Here is a 22,717-nt window from a genome sequence, read left to right on the forward strand (position 1 = left end):
ATATTGCCTAAAGTAATATTTAGATTCAATGCAATATTTATCAAAACATCAATGGCATTTTTAATGCAATTAGAAAAAATACTAAAATTTATATGGAACCACAAAAAGACCCCGTTTAGCCAAAGTGATCCTGAGTCCCCCAAAAAATTATGATTCAGGCATCAAAATAGTTGATTTTAAAACAAACTATAAAGCTACAGTATTTAAAACAGCATAGTGTTGGTATTAAAAAAAATGACCCATGGGTCAATGGAACTGAATAGAGAACCCAGAAATTAATCCACACACATGCAGCCAACCGATGTTTGGCAAAGTTGCCAAGAACACACAATGGAGAAAGGACAGTCTTTCCAATTAATCTTTCTTTGAAAACTGGATATATTTATGTAGGAGAATGAAAATAGAACTTTACTTCTCATGATATAAAACAAGTTCACTCAAGATGGATCAAAGATCTAAATATAAGACCTGAAACTATAAAATTGCTGGAAGAAAACATAGGGAAACACTTCAAAACTATGGTGTAGGCACTGCACTATTCATAATAGCTAAGATATGGAATCAACCTAGATGTCCTTTCATTATTAATGGATTGAAAAATGAGGCTTGTAATTATATAAATAAAAAAGTAAAAGAAAATTGTGGTATGAATACACAATCAAATATTACTCATCCATAAAAAATGAATTCCTTTTTTGATGGAACTGTAATTATTATGTTAAATGAAACAAACCAAAGGAAAATAAACACTGTATGTTTTCTCTCATATGTGGAAGGTAAAAATATAAATAAACAGTTGAACTGAACTTAGAATAATGATTACTCGAAGTTGGTAAGAGTCGGGGGAGGGAATAGAAGTAGGTTGGAAATCGGGTTCCAAAACAGTCAGATACAAGTTTCAAGTTCTTGTGTTCAATAACACAGTTCACAATCAATATACATACATATACTTTGTACACAGTACAAAGAACTATGAGGAGCAGGTGTTTGTCGTAGTGGTTAAGACACCACTTAGAACATCCTCATCCCATATTGGAGCACCTGGTTTCAAGTCCAACCTATGCTTTTGATCCAGCTTCCTGCTAAAGTGCAAACTGGGAGGCAGTAAACACTTGGCTCAGGTTCTTTGGACTCTGCTACCCATTTGGCAGATTTGCCCAGCTGTTGTGGGCATTTGGGGAGTGAACCAGCAAATGAAACATCTCCCTCTGCCCCCTTCTCACTGCCTTTCAAATAAAATGAAAAATAAAAAAAAAAAATTAAAAATCAATAGAGAGAAAGGACAGCTAGGATCCAAAAAAAAAAAAAAACAAAACAAAACAAAAAAAAAACAGAGATAAAAAAATTGAAAGGGTAGCTGCAGGGTTTGACTGGTTTACATTATGCAAATATGTGAAAATATTGAACTCTGCCTCAAATAAAATATATAAGTATTGTGTTTTTATTTAGATTTTATTAATATAAATACAGAAATAATGTAGTTCATAAATACATTTCTAAGAATATAATTATACTTTCCTTCTCTCTTTCCCTCTCTCCTCCATTCCTTTCATTTTTAATTTTTGTGATATCATATTTTTAATTGACCTTGTACATAAAGGCTTAATATTCTACTAAATAAAGAGTTCAATCGGTAAGACATACAAAGATCACTGTTCAACAGTAATATAGACAATGGCTATAAAAATAACCAAATCCAAAGATGTCAATTTCATTCATATACATTTAACTTTTTTAAAGCTCTCTCTGTATATTAACTACCATAATTCAGAGAAAATATCTGATATTTGTCTTTTTGGGTCTGGCTAATTTCACTAAACATAAAGAACTCCAGTTACATTTGTTTTGTTGCAAAAGTCAGGATTTCATTTTTTTATTGACTGGGTAGCAATCCATCACGTATATTTAGCATATTTTCTTTTTACAGTCATTATTTAACATCTAGATAGCTTCCATAACTTAGCTATTGTGAATTGAGCTGTTATAAACATGGGAGTACAGGTAACTCTTTCATATGCTAATATAATTTCCTTTGGGTATATTCCCAGGAGGGAGACAGCCAGGTCATATAGAATATCTACTTTTAGTTTCGCAAGGAATCACCAGACTATCTTTTATATGTTCAAAAATTAAAATAAAAATGAAACATAACAAAACTATTTAGGGGAATAAATACAAAAGAATTGAAATCAGGATCTTGAAGAGATATCCGTATTCCCGTGTTCACTACAGCCTTATTCACAATAGCCAAAATATGAAAACGACCTAAATATCCACTGACAGATGAAAGGATAATGAAAATGTGGTATGTGTGCTCACTTTGGCAGCACATATACTAAAATTGGAATGATACAGAGATTAGCATGGCCCCTGTGCAAGGATGACATGCAAATTCATGAGGTGTTCCATAATTTTTTTTCTTCATACTATTTGTTGAACTCCGTACTTAGCGTAGGGTTAATCTTGTAAGTATAAAACAAGCTGAAAATAGAGCTCTGTAAAAATTAAGAGTGGGAACAGGAGAGGGAGGAGGCAGAAGGGTGAGAGCATGGGCGGGAATCGGGGTATGGTGGGAAGTATCACTCTGTTCCTGAATCTGAATATATAAAATAAAAATTGTGTACCTTAAATAAAATTTTTAAACTATGATATGTACATATAATAGAATATTATTCAATCTTTTGAAAAAAGGAAATTCTGCTATATGCCACAACACAAATGAACTTCAAGGACATTATGATAAGTAAAATAAACTAGTCACACAACTTGACTTACATGAGGTATCTAAAATAGTCAAACTTATAGAAACAAGGAGTAAAATGGTGGTTGCCAGGACCTGATAAGGGAGTAAGGGGGTTGAAAGTCAACAGCTGAATAAGTTCTCTAGAATAGCTGTACAACATTCTACCTCTAGTTAAATGGGCAGTAATTGCTTCTGTATGCCTACTTTGTAAACTTCCTGAATACTAGCTTATCTTTCAGGTCCTCATAACTTTTGGTTGTATCTCAGATATTTGAGGTACAAAATTTATTAAAATAAAGCTATACTCTGTTTTCTCTGTTTAAAAAATATATGCTAGGCACAGTATCACAGAAAATTAAAGATTAAAGTTTGGAACACCACATCCCATTTCAGAGTACCTGGAATCAAGTCATGCCTCTACTTCTTTTTTTTTTTTTTTTTTTTAAGATTTTATTTATTTATTTGAGAGGTAGAGTTACAGACAGTGAGAGGGAGAGACAGAGAGAAAGGTCTTCCTTCAGTTGGTTCACTCCCCAAATGGCCGCAACAGATCCAGGAGCCAGGTGCTTCCTCCCGGTCTCCCACACAGGTACAGGGGCCCAAGCACTTGGGCTACCTTCTACTGCTTTCCCAGGCTGTAGCAGAGAGCTGGATTGGAAGAGGAGCAGCTGCGACTAGAACCTGCACCCATATGGGGTGCTGGTGCCACAGGTGGAGGATTAACCTACTGCAATATAGCAATAGCCCCCTTGCCTCTACTGCAGATTCAGCTTGCTGCAAATGTGCACCAGGAAAAGCAGCAAATGATGACTCAAATACTCGGGTCCATACCACCCACCAGAAAGAACAAGCTGCAGTTCCTGGCTCCTGGTTTCAGTCCCAACAGTTGGGACCATTTGGAGAGCAAACAAGCAGAAAGAAGCTAGGGCTCTCCCATGCACATGCGCTCCCTCTCCCTCCCTCCTTCCCTCCATCCCTCCCTCCCTCCCTCTTTCTCTCTCTTTATCTCTCTCTCCCCCAAACTCCCTTCCTTTCTCCCTTTCTGTGTTGTTCTTTCAAATAAATAGAAATAACTAAACTTGAAAAATAAAAAATATGTGCTGTTGTCTGTTCTGAAAAGGCTAGCTAGTATCCCTTCACTAATTCCTTGAGATCCTTATATTCAGAAGTTTTCATTTTAAAGAAAAGAAACTTGCATGATGCTCTTGAAAAACATGGATCATTCAATATCCCATAGTAGAAACTTTCAGAATAATATATCCTAGGAGTTTGCAAAATGGTTGAAAATCTCATCTGACCCTATTGTCAATTGTAGTTCATTGCACACCATGAATATCTAAGGGTTGGGAACATTTACCCCCCTCAAATGTAAACATATACATGCCATTATCACAGGAAGATTGGATAAATGAAGGCTTCCTGGGCTTTGCTTGAGAATGATGCTTTAAGTAATTAAATTAAAAGGAATCTAAATTATCCTTTGCCATAAAATGGACATCATGAAGCCTATTAAAAATTGACCAAAAAGTTTGAAACCAACCTCAAAATATCAACATGAGTTTTCTAACCATAAGAATGCATTTTATAGAGAAGTTACATTATTACTCCAGTAGACATTATTTTTGCTTCACTACACATAGCACATCTGGGAATTGTCTTCCTGAAAGGTTTGGCTAGAAGCTCTATTTGATGGCCTCAAATTGATTGTGATATTGGAAAGTCAAGGAAGTTAGTGCATATCACATACCAAACTTCTTGGCCTAACTGTGTAAGACACCTAATTTTCCTATGGGAAGAAACCAAAAAAGTTGGGTCCAGTACTCCACACTGATTTTTCCTTGTGAGATAAAAGCATTTCCCTTTAGTATACTGCTTCTCAGAGACTTCAAGAGCCTTTGCTTCCACCTGAAGCCTCTGCAATGACAGTGTGACTCCATGCCTGTTTCTTGCAGCATATAAACTGTCAGACACAATTATTTCTGACAACAGGTCCACATTTGTCTCAGTCAAGTTATGGTATCTGTAGACAGGGATCTTATCCAAGCTGTCACCATTGCACCTCCTCTGTTTTAAAGAAGTGTTTAGGATAAAAGGATGGTGCAGACCACCTAAGACTTTATGAAATAGATTTTTAAACATACTGACCAATAATTCTTGCCTCGTTTTTCACTGTCCAAAAGATTATTGTTATTCACTAAGAGGTGCTAGCTAGGTCAAGTTTCGTAACTTGTCTCAACCTTCACTGTTAAGAATAACCTTGATAATTTATAAAAATTAACAATATTATACTAACTGTGCTATGGTTTGATATATTAATCATCCATTTTTAATTATTTAATTTCTTATCACAATAATTTTTCTTCCCAAGGACTTAATTCAGTTCTTGCTCTTGCAAGTTGAGTCTGGATAGGATAGTGCCATTTCTGAGAAGTCACAAAATATCATATGATTTTTTTATGATAACAATCATTGTCAATACTGTAATAAATATATTATTTGTATGCCATACTAGATTGTAAACACCATGAGTGTAGGAATGTGTCTTTTTTTCCTTAGTTCTACCTCTGACACCTAAAGTGGAATTGGTAGCAATTAGACACACAAAGGTCAAATTATCGACATCCTTTAGTTGAGACTTATTTAAGCTGGATTCCAAAGCCAGCCCCTCCTTGACACTGTACTCTTGATAATTTCTTTAAGGCTGCAGATATTCCATTGAGATCCCCAATAAAAGCCCACTTAAGTCAAGAGGCCACTTCCAATAATAACACGATTAAGAAAGAGGGGGAGGTAAAAGCCCCAAACAAGGAGTCTGTACCCAAATTGCCCAAGCACATTTTAACACCCCATAAGAGTTGTTTCTCTGTGAATACAAGGTCATTGTTTTCAGAGACAAATTAAAGTGCCCTCATAGTAAAATTTTCAGGTAGAAAGGGTATGAAGGAACAATAAAAATCCACCTGCAACACTTCTTAATAGAGACTGCAAATAGTAAAAGAAAAAAAGAAACCAACCATTATTCTAGCTAACTGATCTAAATTTTGAACATTCTTTACACTAAGTATTTATTTTTTCTTTATACTTGACTATACCTTGGACAGTATAAACTTTTGAATCAGCTAGAGATTATGATAAAACCTTTGGAAGCATCTCTTTCTGAATCACCTTGATGTTTTCCATTCAACAACACATACTGAGTATGTATTATCTGTAAGAACAGAAATTTAGGAGCAAGTGCTTGGCATGGTAGTTAAGTTGCCACTTGGGATGCCCACATCCCATATCAAAGTGCTTGATTCTAAGTCAACTGCAAAATAATCTCACCTGCCCCTACTCCCCAAGTCAAAAACCACTATCACAAGTTTGATACACGGTTGTCCTGCTTAACTATTATGAATATCTCACTGTGATTCATCCACATGACACACATGGGTGTTTGGATTTTGTTCACTTTGTTGTTTGATAAAACCAAATAACTAGCCCTTAGGAAAAATACAAACAGTGTTGGAAAGGGAACCTTAGCTTCATTCCAGTGCTCTACCACTTCATTGTTCGCCATTTGCATCACCTCTTTTGTGTTTACCTCTGTTTTGCCTCTGAGGTCTAGCTTATTGTTCATGTTTTTTGCTTCCTGTGGAGTGGGCTTGACAGGATAGCTTCAATGCCCACAATGCTACAGCATGACTTTCTTTCAGCATCACTGCTAATCAGCTCATTCTTTCGATACTTTTATATTCAAAATTCTTGCAAGAAAAATTCTGATTTTTCTTCGCACCAAGTCATCTCTTATCTGGACAATGACTTGATTATTCTTGGAAAAAGGTAATTACCCTGAGTATACTCAGATGAGGTAGAGGATACAGGACAATGGTGAAGGGTCATGTTTTGTAAGATTTGGCTGGTGATTTAGGCAGGGCCACTTATGAATAATGGATACAACCTGGTACCAACATTCTTTACTGTCCAGCCCAAAGATACCCTTTTGTTATTTTACTAATTCACTCTCCAGTATGCTGTGCAACCTACAATACAATTACACCAAATTATTTATCATTCCCTCAACAAGCCATATCCTATGAGGATTTATTCCAATGTTTACACTTTTCTCTTACTAGGACAGCGTTCCCCCAGTTTCCATCTGGTAGAATCTTCTAAAATGCATATCTCGGGGCAATCATTTGGCATAGTGATTAAGTTGCACCTTGAGGTACTTATATCTCATATAGAAGGGCTGCGGTTCCAGTCACAGATCTAGTCTGCATTCCAGCTTCCTGGTAATGCCCCCCAGGGGAGGCAACACATGATGGCTCATGTACTTGAGTCCTTTCTACCCATACGTAAAAACCCTGTTTGAGTTCTCATACCTTTGCTCCAGCCTAGCTGTTGCAGGTATTTGGCAAGTAAAACCATGGATGGGAGACAGCTCTCTGTTTCCCCCTCTCCCTCTCTCCCTATTTCTGCCTTTCAAATAAATAGAATAAACACATTATAATTGTAGAAGTAAGTATCTTCCATCTAAGTACTGACCAGGTCTGATCCTACTTAGCTCCTGAAATCAGATGAGATTAGTCACAATCATGGAGGTATGGCCGTAGACAGAAATGTGTAACTCAAACATTACATTCTCCATAAAATCTTCCTTAGGGGCATATCGTGTCTTCCTCATAATCACTTTTGGGTTATATTCATATGTACATGCCATATAAATACATTGTATTGCAATTGTTAAAATGTAAGTTTTCCAGTAGACTATTCTTTAAACTAAAAAATTGTGAGATCTCCTTTATCAGAAATGAACTTAAAGAAAGAATAGTTTTTTTAAGACCTGTTTGTTTCCTTTCTATGTAACAAAGCAGATTTTAAATCCTAGTTACTTAGTTAATTCTATCAAGGTTAACAAAAAATTATCTATAATGTCTGCCACCATTCTTCACATGATACAAAGGTTTTGATTTGGCTTCTAAAGTGACAGAATGGGCATAAGAAATAGGTAATGTCACAGCATCTGGGTTCTACTCAAATTTCTGTATCTGTGTCATATATGAACTTAGCCAGTCACTTCTGTACTCTGAGCTTCAGTTTTCTGATCTGTACAATGTGAGTTGGACAAGATAATCTTAAATTCCCTTCCAATTCTGTTAAGTCTTATAAGACTTTATATCACTATTATTGATTCTATTAAAAATTTCCAAGTTTAACTTATTAAGCTTGTAAGCCACTTAAATTATGTAAAACCTCTCAAGTCATGTAGAAGTATACACAGAAATATATACAAATCTTAGGAATTAGTACTAATTGTTTGAATATATGATGGCATGCCTAATTGTCCTGGTTTCTTGAGGCAAAATCCCAGGAAATCTCAGAAGAAAAGCATCAAAACTAAAGATTATAAAAAACTAAATGAAAAATATTTTCATTGTTTTAACTACACACTATAAACAGAAAAAAATATACTAAATCAACATAGGCTATTTCCTTTAAAAGAAAGTCCAGTCTGAATAATATATAATTTCATAAATAAATGTCTACTTAAAATATTAAATTTACCTGTAAAGGTATACTCTAGAAATGTAGATACATATATGTACACCACCAACATCACTACCACTGGCACCACCGCTACCACTATACACACATGTATCATAGTCAGATTTTTCTAATTTTTTTACTATTAAATCACAAATAAAATTAGAAAATAGAAAAGTATATACTTTTCAATTTGAAAATTCATTTTAAAGCATAAGCAATAAATTAAAACATAATTTTGATACAAAATAGCAGGAAAATAAATGCAGATTTCGATCAGGGTATTGTTGGTTTCCTAAGGAAACATTTACATAAAATTATACTACCTCTATTACAAAATAAAATTATAAGCTCATTCTTTTGAGAAAACATTGGACTCAGGTGAATTAAACACACTTATACGTACTGAAAATGTTTAAATTTGCAAGCAGTTATGATAAATACAAAATATAAAAGGCTACAAAAAATTAGCTTTCTTAAACACAATGATCTGAAAGTCATACTCTTTCCATTAGCTATAAGCCCTCAGGATTCAAAGCAAGAAACATACACAAAAGGAAGTTTTACAATGTATTTTTTCTAGCACTTTTAGAAGCTGCCAGCTTATAGAAATGGACAGTCTGGTCTAGACTACAAGGATGATGCAGGAGAAACCTCTCAAAAGTGATGAGTCAAAGTTCACAAATAAATGAACAATTACGAAAACATTTTAATCACAACCCACTGAAAAGTAAATGAAATAATGCAGATATACTCTCTGAATTATATAGTATATACCAGTTTCCTAATGATTTAAAAGATTGTTTAGAGAAATATATACACAAAAACAGTCATTATAATGACAATACTGAAAGCAAGAGATGGGTAGCAAAGGGGGACAGCAGCTCAAACTTACAATTAAAGACCTCTAACTCCCATGTCCGTCTGTGGGCTACAGTCCTAGTCTACATGGTAGCTTTGCTAGTCTCCTTCCCTAACCCCACCACCACCTGCCAGGCCAGAAATCTATCTTGAGAATTTAAAAAAATATATATAGCAGACTAATTGCACACTATCATTGTTCCACCTTAAAATAAATATAATGATGAACACAAATGAGGAAAAAGAGTATACAAGGATGGATGAACAAATTTCTATAAAATTTTTTAAAGTCACAGATTATATGATAGATGAGTAGAGTCAAGGAACAACCTAAGCACTTACTGAAGAGGGATCCTATGCTATTCAACAAAGTCCTGAGCATAACCAGAAGTAGGGGATCATTTAAATTTGGGGACTACTTTAAAGTATTTAAGGAGAATGATCAACTGTCAGATATCCATCTTTACTGCAAGCAAGTGAAAGTCTATCCCTTCCTGCTAGCACAGCAGAAGAGTTTAATTTCTAGCAAATTCAAACCTCAACTGTTAGAGCCAAGGTTACCAGGCATAGCAGTGAGGCCTGGGATTGAAAAGAGGAAAATAACAAGAGGATGTACAAAATGAACTTGGATCTCTCAGCACCCTTCTCCTGCTTTGCCCTCAGTGCAGTGTTCTCTGGGAAGGACAGTTGGAGGCTACGGGGAGACAGGGAATCTACATACATACAGCTGGAGACTTCATGATAAAGCAAGTTCACTGTCTAATCCTCCTGACATGAAATCCACAGCCAAAACCACCCACATACAACTGACTTTCTATCGGCTTTTAGTACCTCACTCATTAATCTGAGTGAATTCCAAAAAAGTCTTTTTTAATTTTTTAAAATTTTTTCTACAAAAAAAGTCATAACAGCTGAAAAAAAAAAACCTCCAACATGAAATAGGCCAAAATAACTGACTAAATTGCCTAAAGAAAATAGTGACATTGCAGCAAATAGTATTCTTCAAAAAAGTCCAAATAATAGCCTCAGAGTCAAAAAATAAAAAAGAATCTAATTTTAATATCCATAAAAGGAACACAGTATACTATGAAAATGGAGCAAAAAGAGAATGAAGAAAAGAACTATGGAGCTAATAAATATGATCATCAACTTCCATTGGGGTGCAAGGCATAAGCTTGCAGGACTTAAAATCTCTCAATTCTGCCGTGCAGAGAGTAAAAGTAGCTGTAGACAATAAACAAACAAATGGTGTGAATGGGTCCCTTTATATATTAAAAAAAAACTTTTTTTACATTGTTTAATGTAGCAGCATCATTGCTGAATTTGGTTGCGCATGGTTTGTTGGCAATCTAATTTTTATTGTTTTATTTATTTATTTGAAAGGCAGAAGAACAGAGAAGGAGGGAAGGGCTAGAGGAGGGAGAGAGAAAAAAAGAGAGAAAGAGATATATATTTCACCTACTAATTCAGTCTCCATATGCCTACAACAGCAGGGCCTCGGAAAGGCCAAAGCCAGGAGCCTGGAACTTTATTTATGTCTCCCAAGTACGTGGCAGGGACCCAGTACCTGAGCCATAGCCTGCTGCCACCCAGGGTGCATACTAGCAAGAAGCTGGGTTGGAAGCAAAGCCTAAACTCAAACTCCATTAGTCCAGTATAGGATGTGGTCATCCGAAGCAGTGGCTTAACTACTTCACCGTAACACCTATCTCTTAACTTTTAGAAAATAAACAAATGATTATAGCATAAAATGGAAAAATCAACTTGAAGTATGCTAAAAAGATAAAGAAGTGAAAGTAGGAAAGAACAGAAAAAGATTAATCTAAAAATCCAAAATCTACCCAACAGAAGTTTCAGAGAGAAACCAAAGAAAATGGGGAGAGGCAATTTCAAAATATACAATAAATTTTTATAGAATGGAAGGACACAAGTTTCCAGATTTAGGACTATTTAGTATAGAAAGGTAATGAAAAGGGGCACACTGTACAATTTCTAAACACTGGGAAAATAAAGTATAACAAAAGCTTCCAGAGAGAAAATAATAAAATAAGAGATTATACCCAAAGGACTGGAAATCAGAACAGTTTCTAATTCTCAACAGCAAAACTGGGCACGTGAAGACAATGCAATAACATCTCAAAGACTGCGTGGGAAAATGATTTACAATCCAGAACTGCGAATACAGCAAACCATCCATCAGTGATGGTGAACTAAAAAAAATTCAGACATTACATGTTTACTTCACATGCACCCGTCTTTAGGAATCCGGTAGTTAATGTACTTCAAGAAATTGAACAGTAAACTAAGCAAAATAATACATGGGAAGGTGGGAAATGGGGATCTTGTGAGGGGAATGGTGAGGGGCGCCACTGGGTACCACAGCAGAGAATTAATGCTGCCAGTGGAAAGGTTTAGCTGAAGTGTTTGATTATTTGAAAACCTTAGACACTCGATGAATCTATTAAAATACTGGGACAAACAACTAGCACTAGGTGCAGACAAAACTGAACAAACTGAAAAAGAAAAAGGAAAAATATGGACAGTTCTTAATTTCAAGAAAAACAAACGTTGAATAAGGATGGAAACATCTAGTGAGTCATTTAACCATCAGCATCATTATTTACAAAGTCATCACGAGTTATATACTGGTTATTTAATTTGGTAACAATTTAACATATTAATGTGGGAATATATATAATAGTACATCCTCAATTATAATTGCAAGAAATATATACAAAACTCAGAATTATTATGAAAAAATAATAGTAGCTAAAATGCAATTATTGGATCTGAAGAGTAATTGGTCAAGGAACTGAAAAGTAGGAGCAAGGCTTGCTTGTTTTTAAGACAATCCTTTTGTCCTATCTGCTTTTCAAGCTGTGAATAAAATTCAGTTCTCTATGATTCTTTCATATTTTCTGTTTCTCAGACTTACTCATTAACTTTAAAGTATTCAAAGCAAGCTAATTCTGTAAGGCATTACCTGCTAATATCAGCACATTCATCTCTTGATAAGTGGAAAAACATGCAGACAGGACACAGACAATGTACTAGAAATGAAAACAAATCAGCAAAGGAGAGGTAAGGAGGTACTTTGAGAAAAGGTGTGTGAATCCTTTGTTTGGACTTTGGGCCTCTTACATGAGTTGAGAAATGACATAGTCTCTTAGTGAGAAGACTGAGTCATGGCAGTTGCTCCCTTGCTCTCAACTGTGAATTCCTCAGAAAGGGATTTTCTGATCATCCTATTAAACTGTCACTAAGGCTTACCCTTGTTATTTTTCTTCAGAGCACTTACCACTAGCTAACATTGTAGTGGGTAGCTATGAGGTTTGCCTTTTTTTTTAATTTTGTTAACCAACTACAATGCAAGCCCTCTGATGGTAGGTTCTTTGTTTTATTCACTATTGTATCCCTAGCACCAAGAATAGTGTTAAAAGCTTAATAACTCTCTGTTGAATAAATAAATGAATTCTCAAGCAAGTATCAGAAAAAGAAGTTGCATCTTTGCTAAGGACCTGTGTCATTTGCTTCTAGGGACAAAGTCATTTTTGTTTGAATTAAAATGTTAACATGTGGGGGCTCTACTGTTAGCCACAGGAGTTTCCTAAACACTCTGCCACAGTTTCAAAGGAACTTTTCACAAGGGGTGGCTATAGCTACTAAGTATTAACCAATATAAGGATTCTCAGCTGGCTTAAGAGAGTCTTCAAATGTGCTGATATATTTTAGTATGGCACAAGAACCCATAGGTTTTCATTCTTGCTACATGACGAAACTATGCAGGGTTCCTCATCTCTTAGGAATTTAATATCTCTTAGGTCTGCAGTCTAAAATCAAAAATCAAAAAATCAGATAGTTTCAGAAACAAAAATACAACTAACCTATGGGATATCTGCTTCTTATCAAAATCAATGTTTCTATTATCCTTCTCTTCTTGGTGGCTGGAGAATTAATTATTAAAGTTGGTATACTTGTTAATAAGTCAAATTTTGAAATATGCTACACAATGCTATAAAGATACAATGGAATATTTTCTTCAAAAATCCTTGTTAAATCAGATTATGTGTAAAGTGAATATAGCAAATTGTTTACTACGATGCCATAAAAACACTGATTTCTTTCAAAGCACAAACACACAAAGTAAAACATCGAATATTAAGATAAAAATTTGGTTAAGAGGCTTTTACAGTCACTCTAAAACTCCTTTGTTCCATTATGAGAAATTATAAGAAATTTAGATATATATATAAACACATAGCATTATAAATTTTACAGTGTGACACAGGTGTCACATGTTCTTTCATGGAATTTGTTCTAAATGAAAAGCTAGGCAATTGATTTCTCTTAATATGCATGATTACAAATGAATTTTTACTGCTGCTCTCTGATAGGATTTTTTTGTGCTTCTCTTAGAATACCTCTGTCAACACACAAATGAGCAGGTTTATTTACTAAAGAACAACATAAAATAATTGCTTGCTGCCGAAGGGTAAAAAGGCAAGTATAATGGAATAGCATGAATTCTGATAAGAGGGATGTTAAACCAGCATAGACTCATATGGCACTTTATTATTATTTCTTATTCCAAAATTCACCAGTTCACCCATTACTAAATTCACAATTAATATAAATACCCTAAATGGAAATATGTTTTTCCCTCCAAGTTCTAAGCTTCCCATTACTCAAAAGCCCTTCAAATGTTAAAACTACCATGAGTAAGCCGTTGCTGTGGCTTACTAGGCTAATCCTCCACCTTGTGGCGCCTGCACACCGGGTTCTAGTCCCAATCGGGGCACCGGATTCTGTCCTGGTTGCTCCTCTTCCAGGCCAGCTCTCTGCTGTGGCCAGGGAGTGCAGTGGAGGATGGCCCAGGTGCTTGGGCCCTGCACCCCATGGGAGACCAGGAGAAGTATCTGGCTCCTGCCATCGGATCAGCGCAGTGCGCCGGCCGCAGCACACCGGCCATGGCGTCCATTGGAGGGTGAACCAACGGCAAAGGAGGACCTTTCTCTCTGTCTCTCTCTCTCACTGTCCACTCTGCCTGTCAAAACAAACCAAAAAAAAAAAAAAAAGCAAAAAAAAAACCTACCATGAGTAAATAAGTATATCAAATATCCATTTGGGACTGGATATTCTGCCTAAATGAATGAATAGGTTGTTACTCAACATCTACTTCTATGATGTTGGAGATTTGCTTTTAAAATACTCTAGAACAAAATATAAATGTGGATGTATGTGGGAAGAGGTGTGAGAGTAGATGAAGCAAAATTAGCAAAATACTGATAATTACTGAAGTTGATGTTGAGTATATCATTCTCTCTATTCTGCTGCGTGTTTTAAAATTTCCACTAAAAAAAGAAAAAAATTTAAAGTCACATAGTCTTTTTGGGCTTCGGAATTATGCCAGTAAAGATTATACTGTAAGAGTTGTTAGATTTTCCCATTTTCAAATTTAGCTTAGGGCTACCTCTGCAGGAAGTGACAGTGAGGAATGCAATAAAATCTGAGAATATGGATTGATGCTGCATAAATGCATCTTCAGGTAAGAGGGGTGGATGTATTGTATTGACCTTGTAAGGTCTCATTTTGTTTCTCTTTCCAGAAAGGCACCAAGAGATCATTTTAATGGCCCAGCCAGGAAAATTCTCATCCATTTATCTAAGTCAGATATGTTCACTCATAACCATATGTGACCAGATAGGGTTTTTAATGGAGTCCTTAAAGCAAGCAGATTGGAAATCAAAGATAATCTGGAGAATTGTTAATATTCTGATGAAGATCAGGATATAATTAAAATACAGAAATGCATATGAATCTAATTAATTAAAAATGAAAAGAAATCATTTAACAAAACTCTATTATCAACAGGATCACAAACATTAAGCTCTTAATAATATCTGTATCACATGCGTTTATTGGGGAAAGTACTTTATTAGTTAAAATACAGAATGTCAGTGATGTATGATGTATAACAAATGGGATATTAAAATGTGGTAGAGGAGCTGGTGTGGTGGCGTAGCAGGCTAAGCCTCTGCCTGCAGCGCTGGCATCCCCCACAGGCACTGGTTCATGTCCCGGCTGCTCCTCTTCTCTTCCAGCTCTCTGCGTGTAAACTGGGAAAACAGTGGAAGATGATTCAAGTGCTTGGGTCCCTGCACCCATGCAGGAGACCCAGAAGAAGCTCTAGCTCCTGGCTTCAGATTGGCTTGGCTCCAGACATTGCGGCAATTTAGGGAGTGAACTAGAGGATGGAAGACCTTTCTTTTGTCTCTTCCTCTCTCTGTCTGTAACTTTGCCTCTCAAGTAAATAAATAAATAATCTTTAAAATTGTGGTAGAAAAGGAATTTTTTTAATAATATTTATAAATTTTGACTCATCTATGGTAATATTGGTGATCCTTAAATGTCCATTATAGCATATGCTAGACTGAATCAAAAGAATTTTCTCAAATGTACTCTGATTCCATAAATATTTGATAACACTTTGTAGTGTATAATGTACTTACATATAAATTATAGAAATTTTTCCCAAATGAAACCCTTATAAGCAAATGGGTCAGGTTTTATTAGTCCTGTTTCACAGATGAGCGAACTGAGATCCTGAGAAGTTTGATCAGAATCATTTCTAGATTCCAAATTTCACTGGCATATACAATAAGCAATATAAGTTAATCTCTAAACTATTATAAAATATATTTTGGATTCACTAAACATATTTTCTACAATGATTTCAATTTTTATCATATCCAGTCTTTACGTAATTTTCAATTTCAATTTTCCTCAAAGCTCTAGGGTCCATTGCCTCCCAAGGCCATATGCAAAGATTTTACCTCTGCCTAAGCCATTTGAATAGAAAGCCATGCTGCTACTGTTTGGAGACTATTTGTGCTAATCATTTTATACGTTCTGTTAAAAAAAAAAAAAAACTTTAAAATATTTCAAAAGTGCATCATGATTCTTTGAATCTTAATATCAAAAAGAGCTTTTCCAAAATCAAAATCTTATAAAACTGAAGAGAAGTGAAAGCAAATCCAAATTTAATTCAAATATGGTGAACTTTTTATTTTACTCCCAAAACTTAGCACCCAGAAACAGTTGAGTTTGCCATCACTTCATTATCTTAGTCTATAAAAGCATGAGCCATCTTTAATTTCTCTTTTGATCTCTTACCTCTACTTCTAGTCCATTAGAAAAATCCTAATGGTTTTATTTAGAATGTATCCAGAAACTATGCCTCCTAGGCTTCCTATCCGAGTCACGGCACCATTATGTCGCTCCCCCTCTTCATGGAGGAGCAACACTAGACCCTGCCTAGGTTTCCTATCCGAGTCACGGCACCATTATGTCGCTCCCCCTCTTCATGGAGGAACGACACAGGACCCTGCGCTGTTCTTTTGTCTGCTCAGCCCTCCCCGGGTTTGCTGCTGGTTCTTCCCGGGTTGGCTACCGTCCCTTCCACCTCCGTGGAAGGGCGGTTCCCCCTGCCACTTTCCCCACTTCCGCGGGGGAGCAGCACACCGCCGGCCAGCTCTCTCGGGGGCTGCACAGGTGTTCCTTCAGATAGATGTTCCCGGTGCATGTTGTCTCTCTCCTCCTTTATAGTCCTCTTCCGCCAATCCCAACTCTGCTACCCACACGCTGAGTACACTGCTCTCCTGCAATCAGGAGCAGGTCCTGCTGTTTATTGGTTGAACTGGAGGCAGCTGTGTAGAAGCTGTTTCCTCCTCTCCCAGTGCCATATTGTGGGAGAGCAGATGCATAGAATAAGTCTTAATTCCAGTAACTTAGTCTAGTCCGAGTTGCTCCAAGTTGCTCCCCACAGAAACTAATCAATTGTTACCACTTCTGCAACTGAACTGGACCAATTATTAGCATCTTTCTCCTACTTCCTCTCTGCTTCTACTCTTGTCCCTTCAGGGTCTATTCCCATAACAAGACTGACTGTCTTAGTCAAGTGGGATGTTATAAAAAATGATATATACTGGGTAGTTTTACACTGCAAATTTTTATGTCTCATAGTTTTAGAAGATGAGAAGTTCAAGATCTAGGCACCAACAGATCCAGTGTTTAGAGAAGGCTTGATTTTTGGTTTGTGGACAGCAGCTTCTCCTGTTTTCTCATGGCCACAAGCAGAGAGAGAGAGTTGGGAAGCACGTTCTGGTTCTTTCATATCTCTTCTTATCCTTATAATTCCATTAATCTTATCACCAGAGCTCCAACCTCATGACCCAATTAACTCATAAAGGCTCTTGGTCCAAATGACATCACATTAAGTACTGGGCTTTCAAACACAAATTTGAGGGCACTGAAGACATTCAGTATATAGGAGGAAAGCTTTTATCTTTACCCTTTTAACTTGATTTTATCTTTCCTCTGCACAAAATCTTGAGGTTACCACTGTTTTCTCTAGAATAAAGCCACATTCTTAACCACAGCACCCAAGACCTTCATGATCTGTACCTAGAAATTCTCTGACTTCATCTCCAATTACTCTACCACTTTATTCTAAATTGATTGGTCTCCTTGCTATTCATTGAAGACACGATCTGCTTTTCACCTTAGAGTCTTTGCACTGGCTATTGCATATATAGCCATGTCTAACAAGCTATCTCCTTCAAAGCTTTGTACAAGAAATTTCTTAACAGACTAATCATCCTATTTAAAATTGTGATCCACTTCTCCCCTGACTTCCAATCTTCCTTACACTTACACTGTTATTTTCCTACAGTACATACCTATTACTATACTATGTGTTTATTTTCTTTATTAACTATCTTATCTCATTAGAATATAAGCTTCACTAGAACACAGGGTTTTTGTTTTTGTTTTTGTTTTTCTCTACACAGATAGACTCCAAGTATCTGGAACAGAGTCTAGTACATAATGTGTATTCAAACTACATATTTATTAAAAAAAAAAAAGTCTCACACTAACTGTTGTTGACATATCAGTACATCCTTTTTCAGTCTGATTTTTTAAGTTTATATTTTGTAATGCAGTTTCATATTTCACTAAAATTTGGTATTATATACCAAAATTTATACACTCAATTCAAACAAAAATATGTTTAGCTATTTGAAACACCACAAGTATATCAAAAACAGTCTTGAGACAGATGATACTATGTTTTAAAATTTTATAAATCATTAAGGCTCTAGATTCATTGGGGAAATGTACGTATCATGTAGTTCATGGTTTGTTCTATATGTGGTGTTATCTACAAAAGAAGTTGCTAAATACATAATATAGTATAATTTTTCTTCTATTGAACAAGTTAATGGAGGATAAACTTTAAAAATATACCAGCAAATTCCTAACTGTTGAGATCATAAGCTTTTTTCTCTTTTGAGGGACTATTCTGTTTTTTTTTTTTTTTTAAATTTCTGTAGGTTCAAATACACAGTGTAGTTTAGAATTGCATTATTTTATTTTTGTATTTCTAAACTAGCTTGATGGATAATCTTCCCTCTTCAAGTGCTTCATTACACTGATCCAGGACAGATCTGATGATGACACAAACTTAAGAACTGTTTCCAAGTTACAGACCATACAGACTGCCTATTAGCCAACACAATCCAAGAGTGGCTGCTGATTACTCTTTAAAAGTAGATCAAATGGTCAGTGTTTACAGTAAATATCAATTAGAAGATCCAACTGTGAGTATGAAGAGAGATGGAGCATGATAAGATCTAGAGCTAAAGTATCATGAAAATGTCTGAAAACTAAGGACAAAGTATGTCGCACAGCAGAGAATTCAAGATTTGTCCTAGGAAAAATGAAGTGAGAGAATTACAATCACTGTAGGCTCCTCTGCTACTTCTTGACTGCAAGTGAGGTACAGATACAAAAGATACAGTTAATAGGTTCTTCAGCCATCCTAGAGTAGACCCCTCCTGCTGTTGGGCAAAACAATATAACCATGGCTAGTGTCCTCGGACAAGCAGGGAGGACGAGAAGATAAATCAAAGGCTTTAAAGGAACAGAGATATTTCTTTAGTATTTTTTGAGAGATACAAATTGTCACGTTCCATTTGGGATATTAGATGATAAAGGCTCAATGTTACCATCCTGTAGTGTGCCAAAGGGAATGTTTTAAAGTATATTTACAAATAACATTTAAGATTTAACTACAATGACAAGAGATGTCTTCATAAAAAGTGAAGATCACCTGTTGGTGATCTATGATTTCTCACTATTTAGTTTCCTGCTATCTCACATATGTACTTTCAGAATACTTTGTACAAAAAGCTTGTGGATCACTACAAGGAAATCTATGTAGTTCACTCCCTTGTACATAAGACTAATATTACATAATCAGTTTCTACTATTCCCACTGTACTTATGACTCCCTTAAAATTAATTCATTCAATAAATATTCATTGAGCATTTATAATATGCCAAGTGATAGTGTAGCTACTAGAGAAATTTCAGCAAACAAAACATTGACTTTTTAAGTTTTCACATTCTCTCTTCATACTAGGAGAACAGTTACTAAGTTAAATCATTCCTTTAACTACTTGTGCATCAAGAAGTGTTGATAAGCACACTCTCTCCCATGTCCCTAAATCATAACCTTGAAGAGGAATTCGGAAATTAACATTTTAACAAGTTCTCTGGCTTCTTTATCTGCATTCATAGCATGTCAAATTTGGGGAAGAATCGCTGCCCTATTCATAGTGTAATACCCAAAGAATTGGTGATTTTATGGGAGTATATCAGTGAAACTCCTTGTGATTAGCCTAACTAAGGTTTACCAAGTATCTCTTCTTTGGAGAAGATGGAAGCTCTCCAGGTTTTCACAGCCAACCCACCTAACAAAGATTAATAAGGAAAACTTCTTAAACGGTATCATTTATCTTTAAACAAAATGGTATGTCTATGGGGCAGATATTACTATATTCTGCTTCGTGAAAGAAAAGTATTAAACATTATTAAATACAGATCCTAGAACCAAAGACGATGTAGATACAGGAAGTTTTCTCATCAAAGAAAACAAGACTAGGTGAATCTCTGAAACTCATTGTACACATTACAAAAAAATGTTCAATAAAGTAGTTTTCTGTGAGTTTCTGATGGTATAATTAATAATCAATGCTAAACAATACTCAATACCAACAAAATACCACAAGGTCAATGTCATTCAAAGAGCAAACGTGGGCTTCTTATGTGCCACATGCTGTTCTAAGTCCTATTAAGATGACAATTCTAAAAACACATCTATGAAACATTTTTTGTTATCATGTCCATTTTACAGGTGAGAAAACTGAGGCATAGAGAGTATAAATAATGGGTCAAGGTTACTTAGCTAGTAAATTAGAGCCAGGATTTGGACCTAGGTGCTACAACAACCTGTGCTCCGAATTACCAGGCGAAACTGCTTCTCCTGAGCTTTTTTAATCCTGTCATAGCGTCAGACTAAAGAAGTTCACATGGTTCTATTCTAGGAAACAAAAATGTGTTGATTCCAGTTTTCCTACCCCAATCTCTTAAGTGGTCTAATTCTAACTCAACTCACTTTTAAAGGAAGGTAACAATGCAGATGAACAGGATCTTGTAGCTTGTTCTAGCATAAAAGAAACTTGGCTCTAAATCTCAGCACTGCCACTTGACTGCTATATGAATGACCTCCCAACAAGTTATCCTCTCAAAACCTAGTTTAGTCAGTTTTAGAATGGAGGTTATAGGCCGGTGCCGCGGCTCACTTAGCTAATCCTCTGCCTGCGGTGCCGGTACCCCCGGTTCTAGTCCTGGTCGGGGCGCCAGATTCTGTCCTGGTTGTTCCTCTTCCAGGCCAGCTCTCTGCTTTGGCCCGGGAAGGCATTGGAGGATGGCCCAAGTGCTTGGGCCCTGCACCCGCATGGGAGACCAGGAGAAGCACCTGGCTCCTGGCTTCGGATTGGCGCCATGTGCTGGCTGCAGCGGCCATTGAGGGGTGAACCAACAGAAAAAGGAAGACCTTTCTCTCTGTCTCTCTCTCACTGTCCACTCTGCCTGCCAATAAATAAATAAATAAATAAAATAAAATAAAAAATGGAAGTTATAATAATACTATTGCTTAAAGACAAAATAAGAAAGTCCATTTAAGCACATAGGAAGAGCTCAGTAAATATTATGTATGTAACACATACATAACGCAGCATATAATAAATACCAGTAGCATAAATAAACTATGAACCAAATGACCTCTTGATTGTTATACTGGCTCTAAAAATTGTTTTTAATCTTAAAAAAATGACAGTAACTAAAACCACAAACCAAATCTTAAGCCATAAAAACCATTATATCTTGCCCATGAAACCAGAAAGGCTATTGGACCCATCATTCTATATGTTTTTCGTTATCTTTTCTATTCCAAAATGCATGTGTTCTTGCATCCTGAGACACCTTGCATAATATAATCACTGTGACTCCAAGAGGTCAAACGGGCAAGCAGTTAATGCTTCTCTGAGAAAAGCTCAATAATTCATTTTACAAATTTCAGTTCAAAGCCTACGTTGAGGTTAAGGAAAATTGACATTCGGTCTGTGAACTTAATGTCAAGCTCCAGAAAAACTCTGGGCAGCACATGTTTAGTGATTAAGAGGACGCAAACAATAAAGATGTTGCCAAATTGTAAAACAAGACTTGGAAACCACAAAAAAATGCTGCTAGTTATTGATTATGGTGACCATTCAGTTCTTATTGAGCCACCTAAAAGAATCATTCATTTTCTAGCAGAGAGCCTGCTCATTTGCAAGATAAAAGAGAGGCATTTCTGCACATGCCCATAATGTTCTTCACCACTGGGGGCAGCTTTACATAAGACTGCATTCACTGAAACCAAAGCAACAGTCCGAGCAGCTTTCAGAATGACAGTCTGCAGAAGTGAGCTGAGCGTGTGCACGGTACGGGGCTCTCCTGCCTTCTGGGCTCCAACGCAGCGCTGTGGCTGAACTGGGTGCTCAACACAGGAACAGCTGGGCTATGGAATACAGATGTGGCCGCTCAGGTAGCCCCATGTTGCCTGAAGGAATACATCATGCTTTCTGATAAGAAGAAATTGTAGAAGACAGTTTTTTTTTTAGCCCCCTACTTCTCCCCCCACCCCCAAAAACCTGTAAAGATGCAAAAACGTAATATCCATGAAGATCCTATTACCTAGGAAGATTTTGATGTTTTGCTACAAATGCGCTTTTGGGATTTATTTGTTCTTGGAGTGTTCTGCGTGGCTGGCAAAGAATAATGTTCCAAAATCGGTCCATCTCCCAAGGGGTCCAATTTTTCTTCCTGGGTGTCAGTGAGCCCTGACTCACTACAGTGCAGCTGACAGGGGCTGTCATGCAAGTGGCCCCCTAAGCCAAAGCAAAAGACTTAAGGACGACCTTTGAACAATACAAAGGATGGGTATGTTTTGTCATTTTCTTTTCTTCTTAAAAAAAAAAAAAAAACCTCTAGTCTGTGTAATAATTCTGCCTTAATGATTTTAGAAATTACCTTGCTCTGATCTAAGACTATAAATTCAATTGCTTAATGGACATGATTTCTTGTTTAACAATTAAAAAAATACCTTAAAGGCAAACCTTTTTAAATTACAAGGAGATGATA

The 22,717-nt window shown here is 36.2% G+C and overlaps 2 protein-coding genes and 1 non-coding gene across 10 annotated transcripts in view; 2 read left to right on the plus strand and 1 right to left on the minus strand.

Annotated features, from left to right (window-relative positions):
- CTNNA3 (catenin alpha 3) overlaps positions 1–22,717 on the minus strand; it is a 1,675,875-nt gene that overhangs the window by 958,189 nt on the left and 694,969 nt on the right. The gene's annotated exons all lie outside the window — the stretch shown is intronic.
- LOC127484318 (U6 spliceosomal RNA) lies at positions 2,312–2,415 on the plus strand. Its single transcript, XR_007911187.1, has one exon. It is a non-coding gene; the product is annotated as a U6 spliceosomal RNA (small nuclear RNA).
- The window catches only part of LRRTM3 (leucine rich repeat transmembrane neuronal 3), a 179,162-nt gene continuing 172,788 nt past the window's right edge, over positions 16,344–22,717 (plus strand). For all 4 annotated transcript variants that reach the window (XR_007910882.2, XM_002718463.5, XM_070057736.1 and 1 more), the window contains exon 1: positions 16,344–22,516. Coding sequence is in view for 3 of the 4 variants with exons in the window: in XM_002718463.5 (XP_002718509.1) it covers positions 22,513–22,516 (4 nt within the window). In the remaining variant the exon portion in view is untranslated. The remainder of the gene's footprint in view (positions 22,517–22,717) is intronic.

The sequence above is a fragment of the Oryctolagus cuniculus genome, chromosome 15 (assembly GCF_964237555.1).
Source record: "Oryctolagus cuniculus chromosome 15, mOryCun1.1, whole genome shotgun sequence".
NCBI classification, from domain to species: Eukaryota; Metazoa; Chordata; class Mammalia; order Lagomorpha; family Leporidae; genus Oryctolagus; species Oryctolagus cuniculus.